General features: G+C 41.2%; 1 protein-coding gene across 1 annotated transcript in view; it reads left to right on the top strand.

Moving 5' to 3' along the window:
• KIAA0100 (KIAA0100 ortholog) overlaps positions 1–25,216 on the top strand; it is a 2,229,983-nt gene that overhangs the window by 559,477 nt on the left and 1,645,290 nt on the right. The window contains exon 8 of the mRNA XM_044054400.1: positions 2,077–2,200. Within this exon, the coding sequence (XP_043910335.1) occupies positions 2,077–2,200 (124 nt within the window). The remainder of the gene's footprint in view (positions 1–2,076; positions 2,201–25,216) is intronic.

Genomic DNA, 25,216 nt, shown 5'->3' with positions numbered 1-25,216 from the left:
CAAGGTTAGAATCCCTCAGCCTCCATTCCCTAATTGTGGACTCTGAGCAAGTCACTGCTCCCTGGCTGACTGTAAAAAAGGTCCATGGAAATCAGTACTTTACCCTGGAAAACAAAAATAAAATAAATAAATGTATATCTTGTGACAGTAGTCGCTAAGTAAGCTACATTTGCATCTTAGATTTTCCAACTACTAGGTTGTCTGTTAAGAGTGTTCTGTCCAGGAGTCCAACCTTTAAATGTTCTCACTTCTGGAGTTCCTCCCATGATCAGTTTGCTTGGGACTCTATCATACCAGTGAAGGATAAGACACTTCTAACATGAGATAATGAAATTATGTACTAACTGTATTGCTCAATGTGTGTTCGCAGTTTCATATCCTTCAGCATTCTCTCCCTCTCTCCTTCCCCTGACTTTTAGATGTTAAAGAGAATGTTATATTGTTTTATCTAGTTTCCCCAGTCTTATTTTTTTTTGTCCCTCCTGGACCTCATCCTGTAGGCCCGGTCCCCATTTCCTAACATCCCACAATGTCTACCAGCCATCCTCCTACCCCCCAGACTACTCTGGTATTGCTGGGCCGGTTTGGATCCTGAGGGTGTCCTGGGGTCTTGGCTGTCTCTGCTTTCCTCCCAGGGAATTTCTTTTGTATGCCCTTACTACTACATTTCCCCACCCTACCCACATGCTCATTGACTTGGTCTGAGGGCAGCTCCCCTCTTTGGACCACACCTTCCTTTAGGGAATGTCATTAACAAGTATCCAACCACCCAGGATGTGCATGCCCATCCTTCCCTGCCTCTCCGTCAGTCACTTGAGCTGCTAATCAAACCTGGGTTGTCTGGGTGTAGTCAAGGCTTTATCCCTCTATGCTCCCAAGTCTCATTTCTGTTGTTTATTCCTTGCAGACTCTAAGGCCTGGAATTGAGTTCTCTGGCACTGTGAGTTGTGGTAAAAGAGGAGGGGCTGTGGTTGCCAGGGAATATTTTGATCCAGGCTGACTCGGTACTTGCTGGTCTTGGTAAAAGATATGAAACTATCAAGTCAAGCCTGTCATTATGTTAAGGACATGACTTTTGTTTTTCTCTGTGTACTCTTGTCTTCTACTTTTGGAAATCTTTCTTTTTATGAAACTTCATATTCAGCCTTTCCTTCCTTAATTTTAGTCTTTGATTTCTGCAGTTTTATCAACTCATCTGAATGGCTACTTAAAACTTCTGCTATTTCTCTAGCCTTTTGTCATTTGACTTTAAAATGATTTGGACACAGTGATGTATAAACACGTTTAAGTACATTTTTATTTTTTTTTCTTGTAAAACACTGGAAGGCATCTCCTGTATAAAACTGCAACTTAAACTGCTTTTTGCAGTACAGATGTGAGGTTCTTTCTGGCCAGAGCTTATTCTTCTTTTCTGACTAATTCTCCTGTATTTTTACCGTCTTTGTTTGCTAGCAGTCAGTCAGTGTAATTACTCAGCAGTAACTGACTTTTGCAAAAATTGAAAACTGTTATGTGGCATTCTTAAAATTTTCTCAGTTTTCACACTGGAAGAGCTCTGATCAAGTTCATCAGCCACCATCTTGGAAGTGTCTAAGTTAACATTGCCTTGAAGATGTACTGTAAATGATAAGTATAATTAAACACAATTGTGCTTAGTAAAAAAAAAATATAGCTGTAAATGAGCAGAATTCACAATAATTTGAGTCAGAACTGTGTTAGAGTGCTTTTATTCTGGTCTGGATCGTGTTTTAAATGGAATCATTCTGTAATTTGTTGAGCTTAACGATGAACATCTTTTGCATATTTATCATTGTCTGATAGACATTAGTGATGCTTCCGGTATACATTATTTCTTAGCAGTGGTTACTATGTCTGCAGTGTCACTGTTTTAAATTATCTTACATGCTTAATAAGATAATGTGGCAAATATAGGTTGCATTTTCAGGAGGAAGTGTGAGAGAAAACAGTTCTCAGTAATGTGGTGTCCTATATTTTGTTATGCTAATATTGCACATTTAACTTCAAGTACATTTAGTGTTTTGCTTCTTGATTCATTGTGTTTTATGAATTTTATAGAAACAGATGACGGCACAATTAAGCAAAAGAAAATTACACCGGAATTCTTTCACTCCTTTCCCCAGAAGGTGTCTGTGCAGTTTGACAGCTCTAACATCAACTTCTGGATGAACAGCCAGAAGAGGTATTTGGCATCTTACTGATTTTTTTGTTTGTATTTTCTTTGCTTTATTGCACTTCGTTTTTTGTACTTATTTTGTTCATCTGTGACTATTCCTGTTCCCACTTCCACTGTGTAATTAAAATTTAGGAATGTAGGTGAAAAAGCACCTTCAAGGTACAGCAGTACAGAGTTTAATTCTACCTCACAGTGCTTGGTTTTCCAGTTCACTTAGTCCTTGTATTGGTTGCCTTCAGTGCAGATATGTACATTCTCCCTCTGGGTTTTTCTCACAACCCCAGAGAATGTGCCACAGGGCAAATGGCTTTTGTTTAAATTGCCCTTATGTAGGTGTTTGTATGCATGTCCTGTAATGCCTTGACTGTATTCGCAATTAGCTTCTGTGATTTGTGCTTTTTGGGTATTGGAATATACTTCAGCTTCTGTTTGAACCTGTATTATATTAATCAAGTCATTGAAGGCAAAATGAACCACCTTCCACCACCTAATCAAAGCACTGTTTCTGTGACTTTATTCAGGATGTGGTGCATGAGTACTTTAATGAACCCCACCACACACACACACTTGTAAAGCATCTAGGCACAATCCTGTTAGTTCTTGTCTTTACAGGTTGCAAGCCTGGTTCTTAAAATGCTTGTTGCTGCTTTCACGCTGTATCACTGTTGTAGTATTCTTTACTGTAGGGATCGTCCAGCTGGGAAAGCTCAACATTCAGCCAGTATACCAAAACCTTATCTTTTATGTGCCGTACGTCACAGACATGCTCCTTGGACAAGGCCATAGGGCATAAAAATGATACATGGACACAGTTACCCAGAACTTATTTTCCGCCAGTCTGAACAACATTATCGCTTGTTGGTTTGAATGCCTTGTTGCTTTGCTAATTACCTAGCCATTAGATAACTGCCCCACTGAGGTTGTTTTTTTTTTTTCTTTCTTTTTTTTTTGGTCTTGTATTTTAATTTGCTTACCTAAAGTTTATGTCATCCAAGAAGGGAAGAGGTCAATGTGGGAGGCAGATTCCACATAAGGATTGTTGCAAACAGTGTTTCTTTTATTTGGGTGCCTCCCACGACCATACCTCTTGTAGCATCTGTAAGACGTTTGTTCCTAAGACATTGGGAAGCCGTTTGTCTTCCCTGGCATTTATCTTGAAAACCAGTGGCTTAAACAATTAGCCCAGGGTTGTGTGGTGGAATTCATTAATCCAGAGATGTGTGATGCGCCCACTAAGTAAGAAGAAGGCCAAAAAGTCTCTGCCGGAATCTTTAGCTATCCAGCTTCCACTGGAAGTCCTTCTAGAAGCAGGTAATAGCTATTTAGGCTGTTGGGCATCTACACTGGAATCCTCTGCCATGACCCTGTTCGAGGTCAGCATGAATCCGTCTTTTCTCACATCCTTTGAGGCTTTGTAGGCATCAGCTCTGGATGTTGAGGGATAGCCACAGTTGATTATCTCGGAGGGTCCTAGAGGGATTCCACAAATATTGGTTAGGGAGGAGGTTCCGGGTACTCTTATTGAATTTACCAAAGGTCAGAAACTCTGGTATTTTTCAGAGCTGACATCCCTTCCAAGAAGAGACAAAAGAAGCATGTTTTGGTCTGTCTTAGGGCTCCCTATATGGAATGGCATGTGTTAACTCAGGGCTTGTTTTCTGCCTCAGTGGTCCTAAAGCCTCCTCAAGGGGTTTCGGTGCCTGCTCCTCCTTGGACTTCTACCCCTTCTAAACTGCCTAGGGAACCAGATTCCTTGGATGAGGATTCAGAGTCTGATGAGGGGTCCTTGTCCTACGCTTTACAGATGCCTTCGCCTTTGGCTTAAGGTTCTGTTGAGGAGGAGTCTATAATAGACTTAGCCGTGAATCTACTTTTGAGGAATTGACCTTTGGAGACACATTTGCTAGGATGATGGAATACTTTAAGTGGAATTCTTCTCAAGTGTCTGATATTCAGAGAAGATGTTATGAAATGCTTCAGGTGGATACTCCTAAACCCTTTGTAGTTCCTCTTATGCTGGCTGGCTTTTTAGACACTTTCATTTCTGCTTCAAGTTTCCTGATTCTCAGCTTCCTGCTCCTAAGAAACCTGATAGGCTCTCTAATGTCCCTGAGGATTGTCAGTTTTTATTTAAGTATCCTTCTGCTGATCCTGCTGTGGTGTCCGTCTCTTCTGACAAGTCTCCCAAACTCTTCCCCTCTTACAAACTTTTGCCTTCTGATAAGGATAGTAGGGCAATGAGAGGATTGGTAAGAAGGATTAATCACCTGACCCACATATCCAGGCATGCCCTGGCCTTGATTACTCAGGCTTGCCAGGTTATTTCTGACCTCCCTGATACTGAAGGCAAATCTTCTGCCTTATCTCTTTTAGATTCTACTTTTCAAGCGGCTCATCATTCTATCAGGTGTAACTTATTATACTGTTGATGCCTGTTTCAGGGTTGCAGCTTTTAGGTCTGTCATAAAGCGTTATTCTTGGCTTCATCAACCGTCTTTGCCTGAGGACATTAAGAACATGTTGTTGGATGTTCCTTTGAATAATAAACATCTTTTTGGGACTGCTGCTGCTGACCTGTTTGTCTCTTCAAGAGAAAGTCAATGCCTTGCAAGACGCTAAATATATTTTTGTCTCTCCTATCCCCAAGTTCCAGAAGAATTTTCCTTATAGATCTACTTTTGTCTGTAGGCAACCCCACCAGGCCTCCTAGGAGTGCCTCCTCTGCTAAGGCTTCTCAGGCTTCTGTAGCCCAAAAGCCTCCCTTATCTGATAATCCTGCTTCTCTTTGACAGTTTACCCCCAAATCTTAGACCAGGTTCCTCTGTCCCTTTGGCTTTCCCTTTGTCTTCCAAATTGGCAGTTTGATAGTTTTTCGTGGGTTCTGCAGCTCCTGCTGATGGGACCCGCTCCATTCGCTCCCCTACCCCCATTCCCACCCCCATTACAATTACATTTATAGTTACCTGTCCCTCCCCTTCCTGTCTTCAACATCCATCCACACACCATTTCCTGTCTGCCTCTACTCCCTCCCCTTCTGACATTATCTAACCTGTAACACCTCTCCTTCCTACTCAAACTTCCCACCTCTTACACTATCACTACTTATTCTACTTCCTCTACACCCAAACCTGTTTGTAAATTATAAATGAATAAATAACTCCCAAACGCTAAAGGTGGTCTGTCACAAAAACAGTCAACATTGGCAGAAAAAAGACAGAAAATCCACCCAAGGATGGCCAATCAACAAAATCCACAAATGTTCCAATTAAAATGTAGTCCTTTAATATGAATAAAACTTTGACTTGAAAATGAAATGAAAACATAAAAGGCTCAAAACTGTCCCTTGAAGATATCCGATAAGTGCTTTCGACTGTTGTCTTCCTCAGATCGTATCTTACCCCCCTCATATACCCATGTCAAAACTCCACCACCAGTTTTTCTCAGTAACACACTCTAACACAGTCCCCAGCAACTTACTTCTTGCTGGTGACAGTCATCCTAATCCTGGCCCACCCTCCCACACCCTAAACCCTACAGCCACAAACAGCCCCTCTTGTCCTACATCATCCCACTACCCACTCCATGCTAAACCTCCCTTAAAACAAACCTCACAAAACAAACACCTTTCTATCTATGCACTGAATATATGAAGCCTCACAAACAAAATCACTGAACTATATGCTTGGATAGCTCAAAACACCCCATTTATCCTTGCCCTATCAGAAACCTGGCTAAAACCACACATAACTAACAAAGAAATATTGCCACCTGGTTACATCTATCGCTCTGATAGACTCAACAAAAAGGGCGGTGGTATTGCCATTCTCTACTCAAACAGCCTAAACCTCTCAACCACCAGCACACCTACTCCTGATTTCCACCCAGCTAAACTCATTATCCTTAACTGCCATCTAAACCCCCATAAGACATTTGTCATTGTCTCCATTTATATTCCCCCTGGAAATAACATTCCGATCCTAGAATCCCACCCTCTCTTGGTTCTCTCTCAACTTACCCTGTGAAACTATAATTTTAGGTGACGTTAACATAGACTGGCTCAACTTTCACTAACTCCCCACTGACCTCCATCAACCTCTATGGATTCCACCAATTGATATCATCCCCTACTTAACTACACAACACCACCTCTTCCTTTTTCATCATTGACTGGATACTCACTAACTCTCCCAACCTTTACCACAACCCAACTACCTTACCAGACTCTGAGTGACCACCTTCCTACTAGCATACTTTGCCACTCTGCACAAACAAACAAACCCCACTCCTATAGAGACTGTCATAGCTTACATAACTTTAAACCATCTGAATTCAACTCTATCCTCTCTAATATCAACTGGTCCATCCTTAAACACCTGCCTTTGAATGATGCTGTTCACAAATTTAATAGCACACTCTTAGATATTCTGAACTCCCTAGCCCCTACAAGATGCATTAGAATCAAGGCTAATTTTGCCCCCTGGCTCTGTAAGGAAACTAAATCACTCATGCAAAACCATGATAAAACCTGGACAAAGACTAAACCAGCCTCCCTTCTTCTTAAATACAAACAACTTTGAAATCTTGTCAAAGTACATGTCTGTAAAGACAGAAAGTCTTATTATACCTCTCCCCAGAATAACTGTAAAACACATCCACAGAAATTTTGGTCCACCTTAAAGACGATCCTCAATCCAGGTTGCCCCTCAAACCCTCTCGTTACCCAAACAATAGTCCACTAGAAACTGCTACCCTTCTCAATAGACACTTCATCAAAACTGTCCAGAAACTTACTCCCACAAACCACTACACAAACACCACATATGTCACTCCCAAGCCTCTAAACAGTAATCTCTTCTCCTTAAAACCAGTCCCTACCTCGTATATAAAGTCACTCCTTCTAAAATTAAAACCTTGCTCTCCCTCCTCTGACAACCTTACCACCCACTTTCCTCAAACTAGCTGCTGATCTGTTGCTTATCCAGTATCTATCTTGATAAATAGATCTATCCAGGAATCCACAGTGCCAAATATTTGGAAATCCTTCTTCACCACTCCATTGCATAAAGGGGGAAACTCTACAGAACCTTCAAACTATCGCCCAATTGCCATCCTCTCTCCAAACTTAGGGAAAAATGTGTACACTCTCAACTCCTTCACCATCTCCTCCTCACACCCTCCCAACATGGCTTCCACCCTAACCACAGCACCTCTACAGCTCTCCTGTCATTTACACACACAATAGCCAAAGCTAGAATCCAGCCTCTTTCTCGATCTTTCAAAAGCTTTTGACACTCTCTCTCACCCTTTACTCCTGACTAAACTATCTACCCTCTGTCTGGCTCCCTCTACCCTTACCTTCTTCTCTAGTTTTTTGTCTGACAGACAGCAATCTGTTCGTTGGCTCTCCACCTGCTCACCCTACCTACCTGTAACTACTGGGGTGCCTCAAGGCTTCATTCTGGGTCTCCTCCTCTTTAACATCTTTACAAATGAACTATATACTTCCTGCAAACAATCAGTACTAGTCCAATATGCTGATGATTCAACACTCATCTGTTCTTCCAATAACATCTCTGACCTCCACACACTCACCCAGGGCACCTTTCTTTCAGTGAAAAAATCTACTTATCCTAAACCCTAAGAAAACCAAACTTCTGTTATTCTTATATACTCTCTCACTTAAAATCTAACTTTCTTATCTCATCCTCAAAGAACACCAAAATACAACCTGACTCCCACACAAAACTTCTAGGAGCCATCATTGACGACAAACTTAAATTTAACCTACACATTCTACAAAGTATAAAGAAAACTCACCAAAAGCTAGGTATGCTCTGCCGACATCATAGATTCCTGACCTACGATGCCAGACTGTCCCTGTCACATGCTCTTCTTCTCCCCTCCCTTCTCTATGTCACCCCTATTCTAACTAATATTCAAACAACTACTCTGGCCAAACACCAACAAACATACCACAAAATAGCAAGGTTCATCACAAATTCCCCACACAACTCCCACCACTGCCTCTCTCTGAACTCCTTACAATGGCTAGAACTCCCACAACAATGTCTTCTATCTCAGTTTCAAATAATCCACTCCATACTGTATAAACCATTAACCTACCCAGCCCTGTCCTCCTTTGTGTCCACCTATATACCAACTCACACACTTCGTACCTCTAACCAACAACTCCTCAACATCTACCAACCAAAAAAAATCTATTGGTAGATTACTTTATAAATCCTCCCTATCCCAGGCATGGAATAACCTTCCATCCCATTTACGCTCCGTAACACATCCTTTACAATTTAAGAAAGAACTCAAACTACACTTTATGAGGACAAAAAGCTGTTTTTGCCATGACCCTACATAACCTCACTACACTCTGTTGTATACACTCCAGTGCAATATATTTATTTTTTTGCTTTTGAAATGCCAGAATTTTTATGAGAACATGTAATGTTATTTCTCACTTGAATCACTTTATTTTTTGAAATTGATCACTATACTTTTTGGCTTGTTAAACTATCGTGTATACTTTAATGTATGTAATTGGAGCTTTTCTCCTCGGGTCTCCACTGAAAATGGGCTCCTTGCCCAGATGGACCAACCCAGTTAACAAATGCAATAAATAAATAAACTGGCTTCTCATCACTTTTTAGATTCTTGGGTTCTTTCTGTCATCGGTCAGGGTTAACTTCATGGTATGGAAGTCTCTCCCTCTTTTATCAGGGATTCCTCAACCTCTTTAAAAGCAACTTCCTCATTTCCCAGAGGTCCTTTTTTCTCTGGTGATCCAAGGGACCATTCATCCTGTTCCCCCTTTCCAAGAGGGAAATGGTTTTTATTCTAGTATGTTTCTGGTTCCTTGAAGGGAGGGCACTTAGAGACTTGTTCTGGATCTATCCCTGCTCACCACCTTTCTCAAGATCCCTTCTTTTCGGATGCTAACTCTTCAAACCCTGTTTCATCTTTTACTACCCCAGGGTTTCCTGATGTATTGGATATGAAGGATGCTTACCTTCATATCCCTATTCGCCCTCTTTTCAGGAAGATTTTACATTTCTGTCTTTCTTCCTCTCATTTTCAGTTCTCTTCTTTGTCCTTTGGCCACTGTACTAGATTTTTCCTTATCTGGATGACCTGTTGTTTCAAGCACCTTCTCCCAGTCGTCTGTCAAAGGATCTGGAGTTCACCATGTCTCTTCAAAGTCTGGGGTTCACTGTCAACTTCCAGAAGTCTGTCCTGACTCCCTCTCAGGATCATGTGTATCTGGAATGCAGGATTCAGACAGTGCCATTGTTGGCCTGTGTTCCACCTCCAAACGTTTTGTCATCGACAGCTTTCTTTTAATCAGTTATTCTTCTAACTGCCATTCCAGCCAGCCAGCTTCTTCAGGCCCCAGGGATTCATAGGATCTTCTATTCCAGTGCTCCCTCTTGCCAGACTACATATGCAGAAGCTTCAGTGGTACCTCAAATCGGTTTGGCTGCCATCATCTGGATTTCAATGTACCTCTCCTTCCTTGTCTAAAAAAGGAATTTGAGTGGCAGATTTCCACAGTTTGCTTTCAACCTAGGCCTGCCCTTTCAGCCTCCAGCCCCTTCTCAAGAACTGTTCACCGATGCCTTAGACATGGGGTGGGGGGGCTTCATATCTTCACCTGAAAGTTCAGGGTCTCTGGCCTTCCCCCATCAGAAGTCAGACCATTTCAACATAAAAGAGATGAGAACTCTGACTCTGGCATACAAGGTTTTTCACACCATGTTCTCTCCAGGCCCCTTGAAAGTGTACACAGACAACACTACAGTGTTGTGGTATGTCAACAAGCAAGCGGGCACAAAATCTTACCTCTTCTGCAGGATGGCTCTTCAGGCTTGGGAGATGGCTGTCGGTTATCCATTAACTCTTTAGGCAGTATACATTCCTTCAGAGCACAATTTAGTCGTGGAGACTCTGTGCAGGTCTAAAACACAGACTCACAATAGATGCTTCACAGAAGCATTATTAGTGGTTGTGGGAACTGTGTGTAAGGTGGTGGATTATTCAATTTATTTTAATAGTAGGAGAATAAAAGGTACTGTAGATGTTAATACTTAGTGTTTCTTATACTTCTAAATTTCTTTAATGACAGTATTGTTTACATAAAATTTTCATTTTATTACCTGTGCTTTATGCATCTAATGGAAATGTGCTTATGACACTAACTTTGTGATTACATGCAACTGTCTAACAAGTTGTAATTAAATGTTTTTGCTAGTATGGCCTAAGTTGTGACTGAAAAGGGTCCATGGACCAGCTCACTTAATTACAAATGTAACAAATAAATAAATGCAGCCAAGGGAGTATAAGCAAATGGAAATATCTGAGCAGTTGAAAAAGGTTGAAAAGCTAACAATGTTGTACTCTAAGATGCAGTTCTTAGGACTGCTTTCAGATGTCATAGTTGTGCTGTGGAGGTGAAGGTTTCTAACTCAGCATATTTCCAGCCTGTGGAATAAGTTGCCACTGCAGGTCAAACAAAGTATTATTTTCACCACCTTTAATGCTAGTATTGATGACTGGAAAGGGAAAATGGTAATTTACACCAGACTTGACATGTAAACCCTAGATTGATGTGGTAGGGAAGCGGTATTAAGTGTGTTTGACAAAGGTAGCAGAAACCTTTTAAGTTTGTCTACTCTGGCATGGCATCTTATGGTCCCAGTGATCACTTGCTTAGTATTCTTCATATGTTCATACACTTGTGGGCTGTGCCTTAGTATGATGAGTACTTTGCAATGCCATTAGGGTAGTTATGTGAAGGCAGGATATTGATGGGGTAAAAGATCAGCACACAGGTATTCTGTAATGCCAGAGGCACATTATTATTAGTCTAAAGGTGTAACTTTCTGAATTCTTTAAATAAAGAAATGGCGCTGCATTTATGTCTAGATGGCTGAAGTCAATTCCAGGCTTTAGCAGTGAAATATATATAAAAATTGCATCTCTTAAGTGAATTATTAAGTGTAAGTACTCAAAGTAGGGGTGTGCTTGATTATTTTAAATATGTTGGAGGGTTGCATTTGGTTAAACAGGTCTAAGTTTTAATTATATGAATTAGTTGTGAGTACAGAATTGTAGCTTAGGGTTCTGCATGATGTAATAATTTTAGAACTGTGAACAAATGCATTTGTTAATGGAGTCATTACAAACTTAGACATTTTATGATAAGCCCTTTGTAGTTTTTTAAAGGATGTATTTGATGTGTTTGGTACAATGTATGGCCATTTGGTGGCTGTGGGAGAAGACTAGTTGTTAGTAAACTGAACTTTGCTGTACTAAGTGGATACTGTTTATTGATGTAGAGTTTCTGCAAAGTTTTTAGTTTTAAGAATGGTATTCATGTGCATTAAGTTTTGTCATGACTTACTGTTATGTCTAATTACTTGATAGAGTTCAGTATCTGGAGAGAAATTTTGTCACCTGTAGTAGTTATCTCTAGAAGGGGGGAGGGTCAGTCAGGTTTATTAGTTCAAGTGGTAAAAAACCTAAAACTTTGTGTGGGTTTAATATTAGGCTAGATTGTGCTTACCAGTGTTGCAGAGATGTGATGGAAAGTTAGTGGCTGTCAAGTGGCAAAGCATTCAGTTTTATAAATCATGCAAGTTTGCACATAAATCTGTCTTTAGAAGAACCATTAACCACATCTTTACTGGCTTACAAGTCATTTGCATAATGGGTCCTTTAGATTGAATATGGGGCAGTGGCAATCATGTGTACACTTTGTTTTGAATGGGATTCTACTGGATCTTTGCTTGGTACCTTTCTGTTCCTTTTTCACTAGTGCTGTGAAACTTGAACTTCATAGTTATGTAATAATGTGGATCTCTGCTTTCTCTCAGCTTCAACTGATGGACGTGGTCCAGATTTACTTCAGACTAGGCTGTTTTTATGGTTCGGGTTAGCAAAAATAAAACAATCACTTTGTTTGGGACCCTTCCATGATTTAGCTTGGTGAAATGTACATTAAGCATCCTTTGCTGTGGTGGTTATGCTACTAAGATTGCTTTTCACTTCATAACAGTTGATCACAAATGCACAATCAAAACAGTTCTCAGCTGTAATCATGAGACTCATAGCTATGAGCCTGAAATTATGAAAAATAAATAATGAAAGTAAGAGAGCACAACAAATTGTAAAAAATCACTGTATTACCTTGAACATATATATATTTTCAGAAGACAAGTGCTGTCTAAACTCCCTATGCCCCCACTAGTTGTAAATGTTAACACAGATCATTGAATCTCAGAGAAAAAATATTCTGACATACAGTGATTTTGGGATTTAGTATAGAAGAAGTACATTTTTGCATAGTCAGTCCTGCTTTCCACAACTTGTATTTGAGGCTTGCAATTCCAAACAGTGACCTCCAAAATACTCTTGTAACTTGCTGTCTACCATCTATGTTTATGACTGAGTAATGATACTAGAAAAGCCCTGTGGAATGAGGGAAAAAGTCCTGGCTGCACCCAAGGTGACCACTGTTCAACTATCAGCATGGGCAATGATGGGACGAGGCAGGGCAAGATGGGAGTGAGCGATCAGTGCTGTCTCACCCATTCCCAGAGAAATCTGGCATCTCAACTTGCTATATTGATGACACCTGCAGGGGTACGTCCTCCAGCAAGCAGCCTATTGTGCATATGCTGGTAAGTGGTGTGCTGTTTGGCAGAGAGTTGCACTCACTTTCTGGAAAGCAACAATATGTGCAGTATGCAAGCTGCCGGGGGAGTGGTTAGGACAGTCCATGGAATCTGCAGACTTGTTTACTCCCTGGTTAAAAGAACAGGAGCGCAAATTCTGAGACCCTAATGTACATTGCGATATTTCAGCTGGAATGGTGATTAACATGTTTCACTGTTTCTGGTTAAGTGGCTGGCCACTTATGAGAGATGTTAGTGCAAAAAACAAAACATGTTGGAGCTTTTGCAGTAAAACAGAGTGCTTTTGTATATTATATGGCTTGGAGATGTCCATGAATGTTGCAACAATCATTCACCCTTGTTTAATCCAGTTCATCTGAAGTTACCGATTGTCATTTGTCTGTGTAGCCAGTGGCTGGCTCTTAAGTCTAACTTGACTGTTGCTCAGTAGATTCATTTTCCATAAAGATCAGTAGATGTAGATTGCTTCCAGGACCATTTTGATCTGAGAATAATAATGCATTGGTCTAAAGATGAAGCAAGATTTTGAAGATCCACCTTTATGAAGCAGGAAGATTGTCTGTTTTCAGAGTTGTTACTTGACCTTCTTTAATGCTTTGGTTAAAGATGTCCTTCTATTCCCTTGTTGCAGTAGTCCAGCCAGTATTCAAAAGCTTGCAGTCACTGCTAGGTGCGTGGGACGTCTGTCATGGCTAGAGGTACGTGGTCCATAAAAGTGATGTCTGCATGCACCAGACCTCAGAACTTCTCTGCTGCCAGATGAACGTCAGCTGTTCCTGCCATACTGGCTGTCTGATCAAAAATATTAAGATAAGTACCCCATTGGGGCCATTTTGATTTTGGGTCACTGCATGCTTCTGTGGGTTCATGTCATCCAGGAAGGGCAAGTGCAGCCATCAGATTCCCCATAAAGATGTCCACGAGCTCTGCCTATTTTTGTCTACGGCCTACACATGACCATAAAGACCTGCCCCATTTGCCAGGCCTTTGTCCCAAAAACCCTGCGTAGCAGATTGCACACTTTGAACTTTTATCTGGAGAATCAGCACCTCAAGAGCTTAGCCTTAAGTATGGAGGGGGCCGCCCGGTCAGCCCGTCGAACCACCCAAGAAAAAGGCCAAAACTTCTAGTCCTGAAGTTGCAGCTGTGCCTCTGCCACTTGGCATTCCTCCTGTGGCTGATGGCCTGGAGGAACGATCGGTCACCACCAATATGTGTACAGCAGGTACTGATGTGGAAGCCGTAGAACCCAGAGTGGAAGGCACGTCCTTGGAGGTCCCACAGACATCTGCTTCCAGTGGTGAGGGATAACCTCGGCTTGCACTGGCTGCCTGAATGGATCCCTCCCCTACTGTGCTACTAAATGACACTGGACCTACCCTGACCCAGACACCTGCTAGGTCTTCTCTCAAAAAGGAGAAAATAAAGAGTACTTCTCCCCCGATGGAAAGCCAGCCTGATTGGCAAGCCTTTTCACAGAGTCTATTCAATGCTTTCATGGCCTTAAGACCTGCTACTCATTACCCTCCCTAGTGGCTCCCCCTGTGATGAGCCCTAGCTCCCAAGTGATCGACACCTCTCAGGTGGAAATGGAGGAATCCTCTGAGTATTCCTCAGAGGATTCAGTTTCTTAGGTCTCCCAATTACCCACCCCTATTGGCTATGCCTTCTTGGAGGAAGAATCTGCTGAAGCAGATTCCCCAGCTGAGGATCTTACCTTTGGGGAGACATTACTAAGATGAGGGAGCATTTCAAATGGGATTATTCTGAGATGACAGAAGTTCAGAAAAGGTAATATGAGCTCCTTCAAAAGGTCTCCCCTGCCCCTTCAGCTATTCCCCCAGTACTGCCAGCTTTTCTTGAAGCATTCAGTGCAGCATCTCTTAACCCAGACTGCCAGCAGGCTTGACAGTTTCTTACAAAGTCCCTGAGGGATGCAATTTCTTGGCCAAGTGCCCTGCTGCCGACCCCGGCACTACCTCTGTTTCAGCAGACAAGGTTTCCATACTTCTACCATCCTCTTCCCTCCTTCCTACTGACAAAGATAGCAAGGCCATGGAATGCCTTGGGAAGAAGGTCTACACGTCTTCCAACTTGGCATTCAGGGCAATAAATTATCAAACCCACATGTCCAAGTATGCCCTAGGTCTTTTGAAAAAAGCCAACAAACAATTGTACCTCTTTTTCAACCAGTTCTAGACAGCCTCATTGCGCAGGGTACTATTCAACCTATCCCTCCAACAGAAAAAGGAAAAGGATTTTATTCCAGGCCGTTCCTAGTTCCAAGGAAAGATGGGCCCTGGAGACCAATCCTAGATCTCTTCCACCTAAATCTCTTCCTGCAAGTGCCCACCATTTGGATGCTCACTTTACAAACCCTTTTGCCTCTGATCTTGCCTCAGGAGTTCATAGCCATCCTTGACATCAAAGATCTCCCTTTACATCCCCATTACGTCCAATTTCAGGATATACCTGCGATTCTCTGTAGCCTCCTCACATTATCAATTCTTGGACTTGCCCTTCAGTCTTTCAACAGCACCTTGGGTTTTCACCAAGTGCCTGGCACCAGTGGAAGCCTTCTCCGGTTCCCAAGGGATTCAGATTTTCCCTTACTTAGATGACCTGCTTATTCAGGCAGATTGCAAGGAATCCCTCCTACTCCATCATCAGACATCTCTCTCTCCCTCCTGCAGGCACTGGGGTTCAAGATAAATTACCCCAAGTCCAACCTGACCCCCTCGCAAGACCTTATCTTCTTGGGATGCAGAATCTGGACAGATATCATGAAGGCCTTCCTGCCTCCCCAAAAGATGGAAAACATAAGGCAGTACCATCTTGCTGTCCATAAGGCCAAACAATTGACTGCCTGGTAGTACGTCAGGCTCCTGGGCCAAATGGCATCGACCATTCCCATGTTACCATTGGCAAGACTTCACATGAGAAAGCTACAGTGATACCCAAGATCCATATGGACTCTGCATTCTCATCCTCAGGAATTCAAGCTCCCCTTTTTACCTTGCCTCAAGAAAGAAATTCAGTTGTGGCTGAATCAGATGAGCTGTGATCCAGGCCTACCTCTTCAAGTCCCCCTGCCAGTTCAGGAAATGTACACAGATGCCTCATATCTGAGGTGGGGAGCAACCATAGGCTCCCTAAGAGTCCAGGGTGCTTGACCAGACTCCTCCAAACGGGAGCATGTCAATGTCAGAAGGATGAGAGCAATACTTTTGGCTCTGAAGATCTTTCAGCCTGCACTGAAACAAGGCCCATTGAAACTGTTAACAGACAACAGCACAGTTCTGTGGTATGTCAACAAACTGGGTGGCACAAAATCATATTTGCTATGCAGACTAGCTCTTCTAGTGTGGGAGCTGGCCATAAAACAGGAAGTCACACTTCAAGCAGTGTACATCCCTTCAGAACAGAATTCTCAGTTAGACACCTTAAGCAGGTCCATGTCACAGTCCCATGAATGGATGCTCCACAGGGATGTGTTCTTTGACATAGTCCACAGATGGGGTACACCTCAAATAGATCTATTTGCCTCCCCCATGAACAGACAACTTCCATCATTTTGCATCAGGCTGCCAAGCCCTGTGGCAAGGGCAATGAACACCTTTACAATCTCCTGGAAGGGGATGTTTCTTTATGCATTCCCCCCTTTCCCACTTCTTCAGAAAGTCCTACTGAAAATTCAGCAGGATAGACCAAAAATGTTATTGGTGACCCCCTTTTGTCCAAGACAGCACTGGTTCCCCCTCCTCCTGCATTTAGCCAAGGGTGGTCACCACAAGTTACCCCATCTGTAATCCATCCACATTGGTAATCTTTACACCTCACTCTGTGGATGATAGAATTCTGGTCCCTTACATGCACTTATACAATGAGAACATGCTCACAGCACTGCAGGAGGCCAGGAAACCTAATACTAGGAGATCTTGTATATCTAAATGGAAAAGATTCTCCATATGTTGTCTTTGAAGACAGCTGGACCCCTTTCAGGGTGATGTCCCTTTGGTACTGTCCTACCTGTGTGAACTTCTGCAGACAGGGTTATCATACTCCTCCATCAAGACTCACCTGGCTGCCATTTCAGCTTGATTGCCTCTAGAACCCCCTTTGGCATCCAGATTGCCTGCAAAGTTGTTCCTAAAGAGAGTGCTGCACCTCAGGCTCCCCAGGAAACCTATCCTCCCTCCCTGGGACCTGATTTATGTCTTGGAAAAGCTCATGGTACCCCATTTGAACTGGCCTCCAAGGCTTCTCTGAAACACTGCACATGGAAAATAGTACTCCTAGTGGCTTTGACATCAACTAGAAGAATGTCCGAGTTACAAACTCATGAACATTCCCCCTTTCCTCATCTTCCAGAAAGACAGAGTAACCCTTAGAACCAATCCTTCCTTCATGCCAAGAGTGGTCAATGAAGTTTCCCTAAACCATGCTGTTCACCTCCCCACAATGTTTGCCCATCCTCAGAGTGACAGTGAGAGAGTCTTACATTCCCTTGATGTGCACAGACAGCGCAAGTTCTACTTAGACAATAGTAAGTCTATCAGAAAAGCTGACCAGTTGTTTGTCTTCTTCCACCCCAGGGCCCTGGGGAAAGCAGTAACAAAACAGACAATTTCAACCTGAATTTCAAGGGCAATTACCTTCTGCTATGCACACCATGGGAAATAAACAGTAGAACCAAAAAAACACAACGCTGAAACACCAAAAATGAATAAACCACTTTCTCCTGCAGAGGCAATAATTCCAATAGCGAAATGTAAAAAGTTCTTTTTATTCCACATGATACAAGAAGTTAAACAAGAAGATGACAAGCGCTTTCGCCTGGTTCATTCCAGGCTTTATCAAGTCAAACAACCATACTGGTTGTGAGAAGCTATTTATATACTGTTGGTAATTAATCACATGGTGTAATTAACACACTTGATTGTTTAAACCAACTGTTAGCTAAGCTGAGTGCCTTGCAAAGTGAATGAAATTGCTAAAAATTCATTACAACTGTCATAAACTGTATATGTTTACCAACTGTAATTAATAATATACTAAAATAAAATACTAAAATAATGTGCACCACTTGAATGTTCAATAATAAAAATAGAAATGTGCAGAGTAAATAATGAACTAAGTAAAATAGTTGTACAATGACCTTCAAGTAGCATTACACAAACCAAGTAAACAATGAATACATACATCTTAAAAACGAATGGCTCAGCATTTAAAAACAGTGAATAATGTAGGCAAACAGACCAAAGGATAAATGGTTATGCAGGTAAAAACTAATGTGTAAAGCGATGAAGTAAACATTGCATAAACCCTATGTGTGACCAGGGATTGAAAAATGTGTGTGAGAGGGGGGGGGGGGATTTATAACCTAGCCCTGCGAAGCTTCAGCACTGAGCCTATACTAAGCATACCATTAAGGCCTGGGGGTTTCCCTGCATCAAGTTTCAACTGCCAGATTAACTCTCTGAACTCGAGTTTAGATTCCCAATCTCCCCCTCTGATGTCTGGGTTAACCTGTTCAAGTATCATGAAGACCAACTTAAAATCGGGACATACATTGGAATGCTTAAAGAAAGCATTGCTCTCTTTTTTATTTTCAATTTCATATGCGTGCTCGTACAATCTTTTTCTAAATTCACGCTCCGTTTTGCCTACATAGAACCCTCCACATGTGGTGCAGCAGCCAATGTACACCACTCCCCTAGAACCACAAGTAAAGTGTCCAGTTGATTTTAAATTAATATGCTTTGCCTTTAAATAAATGTGGCTGTCATTTATAAGGAGGTGACATTGCTTACATGCACCACATTTGTAAGTGCCATGAGGTTGCTTCGGTTTTCCAAAAGGTGTAAACTGTCTTCTCTCAAAAATTCCTTTTAAGTTTTGTCCTCTTTTCCTAACAAATCCAGGTTTGCTAGTAATAATACGCTTAAAATCATCGTTGCTTTGCAACACAAACCAATATTTGGATACAATGTTCTCTATCTGCGAGGACTTCTCAGAAAAAGTGTAAACAAATTGTGCTCCCTTCTCAATGGATTGCGAGTCCATTGCTTTTTTACAAGGGATATTGTACTCTAAGTTACCTAATAAAGCTGGATAGGTGGATTCTCTTTTAGCAAGAATCTCATTAGTAAGAGTTTTAAGTACTTCATGTGGGTACCCCCTTCTCAATAAACATACAACGTAACTTGTTGGCTTCCTCAATGAAGTCCTCTAACCTACTACATATACGAGAAGCTCTAATTAACTGACCCTTAACTATACCTTTCTTTTGGTATAGAGCGTGTTGACTAGTAAAATGTAGCAGGGAATTTGAAAAGGTGGGTTTTCTATAAATCTTTGAATGTAGTTCTGAGGTATTAGGGTCCCTAAAAATCGTGACATCTAAGTAATGCATTTCACTGCCACTAATTTTGTGTGTAAAAGCCAAGAAATTAGTAGTTGAGTTTATATATTGCAGAAAGGCTGTAAGTTGTTCACGTGTGTCCTCCCAGATGATACAAATATCATCCAGGTATCTGCGATAAAAGGTAATGGACTGTGCCCAGGTTGTTTTAAAGATGTATTTAAGTTCCCACATGTGTAACACTACATTGGCATAAATGGATGCGCAGGCAGCACCCATCGCTACCCCTTGAGTTGTTTGAAAAGTTCTCCGTTAAAGAACATGTAGTTGTTCTGCAACACCATGCTCATCATTTCAGTTATTAAGTTGACAAAATTATTACTTAAGTTAGTTTCATTCCTGAAGAAATCAGTGAACCACTCAAGGCCTGTTGAGTGAGGGATGCTGGGGAACAGTTCCTTTATGTCTACAGTGACCAATAAGGATGAAGCTGTGCATCTATCTTAGGGAAAGTTTTAAGAAATTCCCAAGAGTCCTTACACACGTATATTAAAGCTGGAAGATATTGCTTAGTGATGTGATCAATAAATTTGGCAATTGGTTCTGTCACTCCCCGCCCCAGAAACAATGGGTCTAAAGAGCAGGGGGTCTGTACCCTTATGAATCTTGGGTATGCCAAAAATCACCGGTGTTCTGGGTTTGTCTACTACCAAAAAATTGTACAGCCTTTCGTTGATGACACCTTGCATTAAATAGTCATAAAGGAGTACTTTATCTTAGCTAGAGCTATGTTGTGCTCGTTACGAGAGGTTAGGCAATATTGGCTGTTGTCATGTAACATGTGGTGCATGCTTTCTTCGTAATTGGCATCATACATAAGCACAACACCACCTCCCTTATCAGGCTTCATTACTCTAATCTTTTCTCTGGATAGCATCCTGATGTAGTTTAGCTCCTCTGGGCTGATATTAGTGTGCTCATAATCAATAGTGTCCAAACATTTGCTACGTAACTCCCGCTCCACTAATTCTTCATACAGCCTAAGAGAAGGATGCATAGGGGGGTTAAAGGTACTTCTCCTATGCAATCCTGTGTGTTCCAACTCTTTGCCCTTGAAAAAGTATTTCAAGTTCAAACCTCTCGTAAATAACTTGAGTTCCACAAGTAAATTGGCTAAATCAACTTTTTTAGTGGGCACAAAATGAAAGCCTTTTATAAAAACATTGAAGGCTGTCATGTCAACTATGACCTCAGTATAATTATATATAGTAAAATTGTGCAATGTAGAAAGTTTACAATTAATTGTCTCTACCACTTCAATGTCACTCTGGTACAAGCTGGAATCCTCAGTTGAAACAGGTGGATCACTGTCAAGAAATGTGTATGCAGGTACATTGTTATTGGTTATTGTTTGTTGTTCCATCTCCGTGGTGCTCTCTGGGGTTTGTATCCCCAAGCCCCGGTCCTCCCGGGGTGTGAGGGAAAATCCTGGTTACGTTGCCTTTTGTCTTTCTCTGCTAAACGTTCACTTCTACGAGGGACCTCATTGTAATCTCATTGTCAACTACTAATTTCTTGGCTTTTACACACAAAATTAGTGGCAGTGAAATGCATTACTTAAGATGTCACGATTTTTAGGGACCCTAATACCTCAGAACTACATTCAAAGATTTATAGAAAACCCACCTTTTCAAATTCCCTGCTACATTTTACTAGTCAACACCCTCTATACCAAAAGAAAGGTATAGTTAAGGGTCAGTTAATTAGAGCTTCTCGTATATGTAGTAGGTTAGAGGACTTCATTGAGGAAGCCAACAAGTTACGTTGTATGTTTATTGAGAGGGGGTACCCACATGAAGTACTTAAAACTCTTACTAATGAGATTCTTGCTAAAAGAGAATCCACCTATCCAGCTTTATTAGGTAACTTAGAGTACAATATCCCTTGTAAAAAAGCAATGGACTCGCAATCCATTGAGAAGGGAGCACAATTTGTTTACACTTTTTCTGAGAAGTCCTCGCAGATAGAGAACATTGTATCCAAATATTGGTTTGTGTTGCAAAGCAACGATGATTTTAAGCGTATTATTACTAGCAAACCTGGATTTGTTAGGAAAAGAGGACAAAACTTAAAAGGAATTTTTGAGAGAAGACAGTTTACACCTTTTGGAAAACCGAAGCAACCTCATGGCACTTACAAATGTGGTGCATGTAAGCAATGTCACCTCCTTATAAATGACAGCCACATTTATTTAAAGGCAAAGCATATTAATTTAAAATCAACTGGACACTTTACTTGTGGTTCTAGGGGAGTGGTGTACATTGGCTGCTGCACCACATGTGGAGGGTTCTATGTAGGCAAAACGGAGCGTGAATTTAGAAAAAGATTGTACGAGCACGCATATGAAATTGAAAATAAAAAAGAGAGCAATGCTTTCTTTAAGCATTCCAATGTATGTCCCGATTTTAAGTTGGTCTTCATGATACTTGAACAGGTTAACCCAGACATCAGAGGGGGAGATTGGGAATCTAAACTCGAGTTCAGAGAGTTAATCTGGCAGTTGAAACTTGATGCAGGGAAACCCCCAGGCCTTAATGGTATGCTTAGTATGGGCTCAGTGCTGAAGCTTCGCAGGGCTAGGTTATAAATTCCCCCCCCCCCTCTCACACACATTTTTCAATCCCTGGTCACACATAGGGTTTATGCAATGTTTACTTCATCGCTTTACACACTAGTTTTACCTGCATAACCATTTATCCTTTGGTCTGTTTGCCTACATTATTCACTGTTTTTAAATGTTGAGCCATTCGTTTTTAAGATGTATGTATTCATTGTTTACTTGGTTTGTGTAATGCTACTTGAAGGTCATTGTACAACTATTTTACTTAGTTCATTATTTACTCTGCACATTTCTATTTTTATTATTGAACATTCAAGTGGTGCACATTATTTTAGTATTTTATTTTAGTATATTATTAATTACAGTTGGTAAACATATACAGTTTGACAGTTGTAATGAATTTTTAGCAATTTCATTCACTTTGCAAGGCACTCAGCTTAGCTAACAGTTGGTTTAAACAATCAAGTGTGTTAATTACACCATGTGATTAATTACCAACAGTATATAAATAGCTTCTCACAACCAGTATGGTTGTTTGACTTGATAAAGCCTGGAATGAACCAGGCGAAAGCGCTTGTCATCTTCTTGTTTAACTTCTTGTATCGTGTGGAATAAAAAGAACTTTTTATATTTCGCTATTGGAATTATTGCCTCTGCAGGAGAAAGTGGTTTATTCATTTTTGGTGTTACACCATGGGAAATCCTTGGAGTCCAAGGTTAAAGCATACTCCACTAGGGCCATGGCTTCATCAGGAGCCTTCTTTAAAGGATTAGACACTACCACCATTTTAAAGGCAGCTACATGGACATCTGTCCACACATTCACCAAGCATTACAAATTAGACCAAATTTCTCGATCTAGGGCTGGATTTGCCAGGGCAGTCCTCCATGGATTTTTGGAGAATTCTTCCAAGCTACCACCCTCTACCTCATAGTGAGCTTTGGCACTCACCCAGGAGTACAGAATCCTGCAGCATGGCAACAGAAGGACGTAAATTAGTTGTGTAAAATCTTAGCGTAACCATATATGTCCTTCTCTTCCCATGCTGCAGTATTCTTTCCCTGCCTATTCACATTATGGCTCTTATTGGATGGCACTGAACTTACACAGTTTGGCCTGGGACTGGGGTCTGACTAGGGCACTCAGTTCTGAAGTCTGGTTCATGCAGGCATCACTTTTATGGCCCGCGTACATCTAGCCACTTCAGACATCCCATGAACCCAGCAGTGACTGCAAGCGTTTGAAGATTGGCCGGATGTTTGGGTAGCAAGAGGAGGAAACCCAAGAGTACAGAATACTGCAACATGGAAGAGAAGGACATCTATGGTTATGGTAAGATTTTACACAACTATTCTATGGAAACCATTCTGAAGCACCTATGTGAATAATTTTTGTTTGCATGTGGCATATAGCTAGTTATCTGTAGTGTTTGTTTTTTTTCCTTAGCAGTTTGTATTTTTAAGCAACAGTGAAATATTTTAATCAAAACCTTTAGAAGTTTTTGAGCGTGTGATTTGTGTAGACTGAATTTGGGTATTACATTTTGGGAGCATATTTTGGAATTTGGGAATTTTGTGTTTCCACTGGAGCTAGGTTTAAGGGATAGACTAATGGGTATGTTATGGGATATGAGGTTTTTTTATTACTGACCAAAATCATTTCCGGTATTAGGATGCATGCAGATTATTGAAGCACTGGTAACACTGTTAAGGGTATGAAGCAATTTATATCACCTTAGTCAGTTTTTATAAGTTTATTCTTCCTCCATCCCTGCCAACTGTTGATCTCATGCCCTGTCTGACCATTTCTTTCTCACTGCACACACAGCAGGACGGTAGCAACTCCACGCATTCATTCCACCTGCCTTGTGCAAGGGCAAAAGCCTTTGGAGAGGAAGAAGAAGTGCTATTTAGACAGCAGTAGTGGCCTTTGTAGTATGTTCTAAGCACCTTACTTCATAGCAGCTGATGGGTCTCGCTGAAGTCAGCCACCATTTCCAGCTGAAGTATCACAGAGTTCATGCACACTTATGCTCATGTTTGACTCCAGCTGTAATGTGTATCACTTTTCATGCTTACGCCCACTGTAGTCCGTTTGTTACTGGCAAGTCCAATACGACATCAAGTCACACTGCAGGACAGTCCAGCAACAAGTCTTGCTGCCAGCATCCCCCATAGAATGGGCAAGCCAGTATTGGAGAGTCAGTCCAACCTTCCCCTGTTGTTTCCTTCAGTGGTTAGATTGCTGACTGAGTCTAAGCCATCTTGGTCACAGTTAGAGCTTCATCCTTGTGCATCAATGAGACAACCATTCCTAGGCAGTTAAAAAGACAGGAATTTCTCTTTTGTGTTAAGGTTTCTTTGCAATATTTCTTTGTTACATAGCTTTGTTGTCTTCAGCAGTGACAGACTCAGAAAAGTTTATACAGACTGTGTGGAATTTGATACTTCATAACTGATCTGATAGGCTACTGACTCTGGAAGAATACTGTCCCTTGATCCTCAGATGCAGTGACATTGGAAATCATTTTATACAAATTGTGGAGGGTGGTACAAGGGCTCTGCTCTGCATGGGAGAAAAAGCCACCACAGAAACACATTTGTATTATTTGCCTTTCCATTTCACACTGTTGTGTTTAGTACCACAGGTGGGCGTGGTTGCTTGTTAGACTTTGTTAAAAATAGCTTCAAGCAACTGTCAATTATCCACCAGTGACCAGTGGATAAGACTGTATACACTCCTTTTGTTTTCTAAGTTGAGCTGGGAAGACAGTAATTCTCAGGAGATTTTATAGTAACATAGAGAAGTGTGTTCCCATTGGTTGAAATTGAGTGTAGTGGTGTTTTCTCATTCTTTGAAAAAGATACTCATGCTTTTCTTGGCTGAAGAATTTTTAACTTTATATTTTATGTTAGCATCATGAGGTATTTTGTTTCTCATGTTGAATGGGTATGCATATTGATTTCAGTTGTTGAGGTGTGACTGGATAGAGGAGGAGGAGTCCAATCTTATGTTCAGTTCACTTTTGGTGAACTTATCATGTGTAGTGGTTTAGTGATTACATATGCTGGGCTATGGGTAACCTAGTCATTCTTCATATCTCCCAAAATTTTGAGATTCTTTGTTGGAAGACTCTTGTACTCCAAAGGCAGCCCATATTGTGGACACCAGGAATATAGTGTGAGATCTGGCTGGATTTATCCTAAGAGGAGAATATCCCTTGCCCTTTAGGAAAAGCTTTTGCATAGTATTTGTAGAAGTCTTCCCTCTGTTTTATATATCATTCTTGACAAGAGGTGGTGTAATTTTGTGGAATAATTTCTTGACCTGT

The sequence above is a fragment of the Protopterus annectens genome, chromosome 13.part0 (assembly GCF_019279795.1).
Source record: "Protopterus annectens isolate FY-2018-M chromosome 13.part0, PAN1.0, whole genome shotgun sequence".
Taxonomy (NCBI): Eukaryota; Metazoa; Chordata; order Ceratodontiformes; family Protopteridae; genus Protopterus; species Protopterus annectens.
Note: the sequence above shows the minus strand (reverse complement) of the source record. Positions and strands in the feature narration are given on the sequence as shown.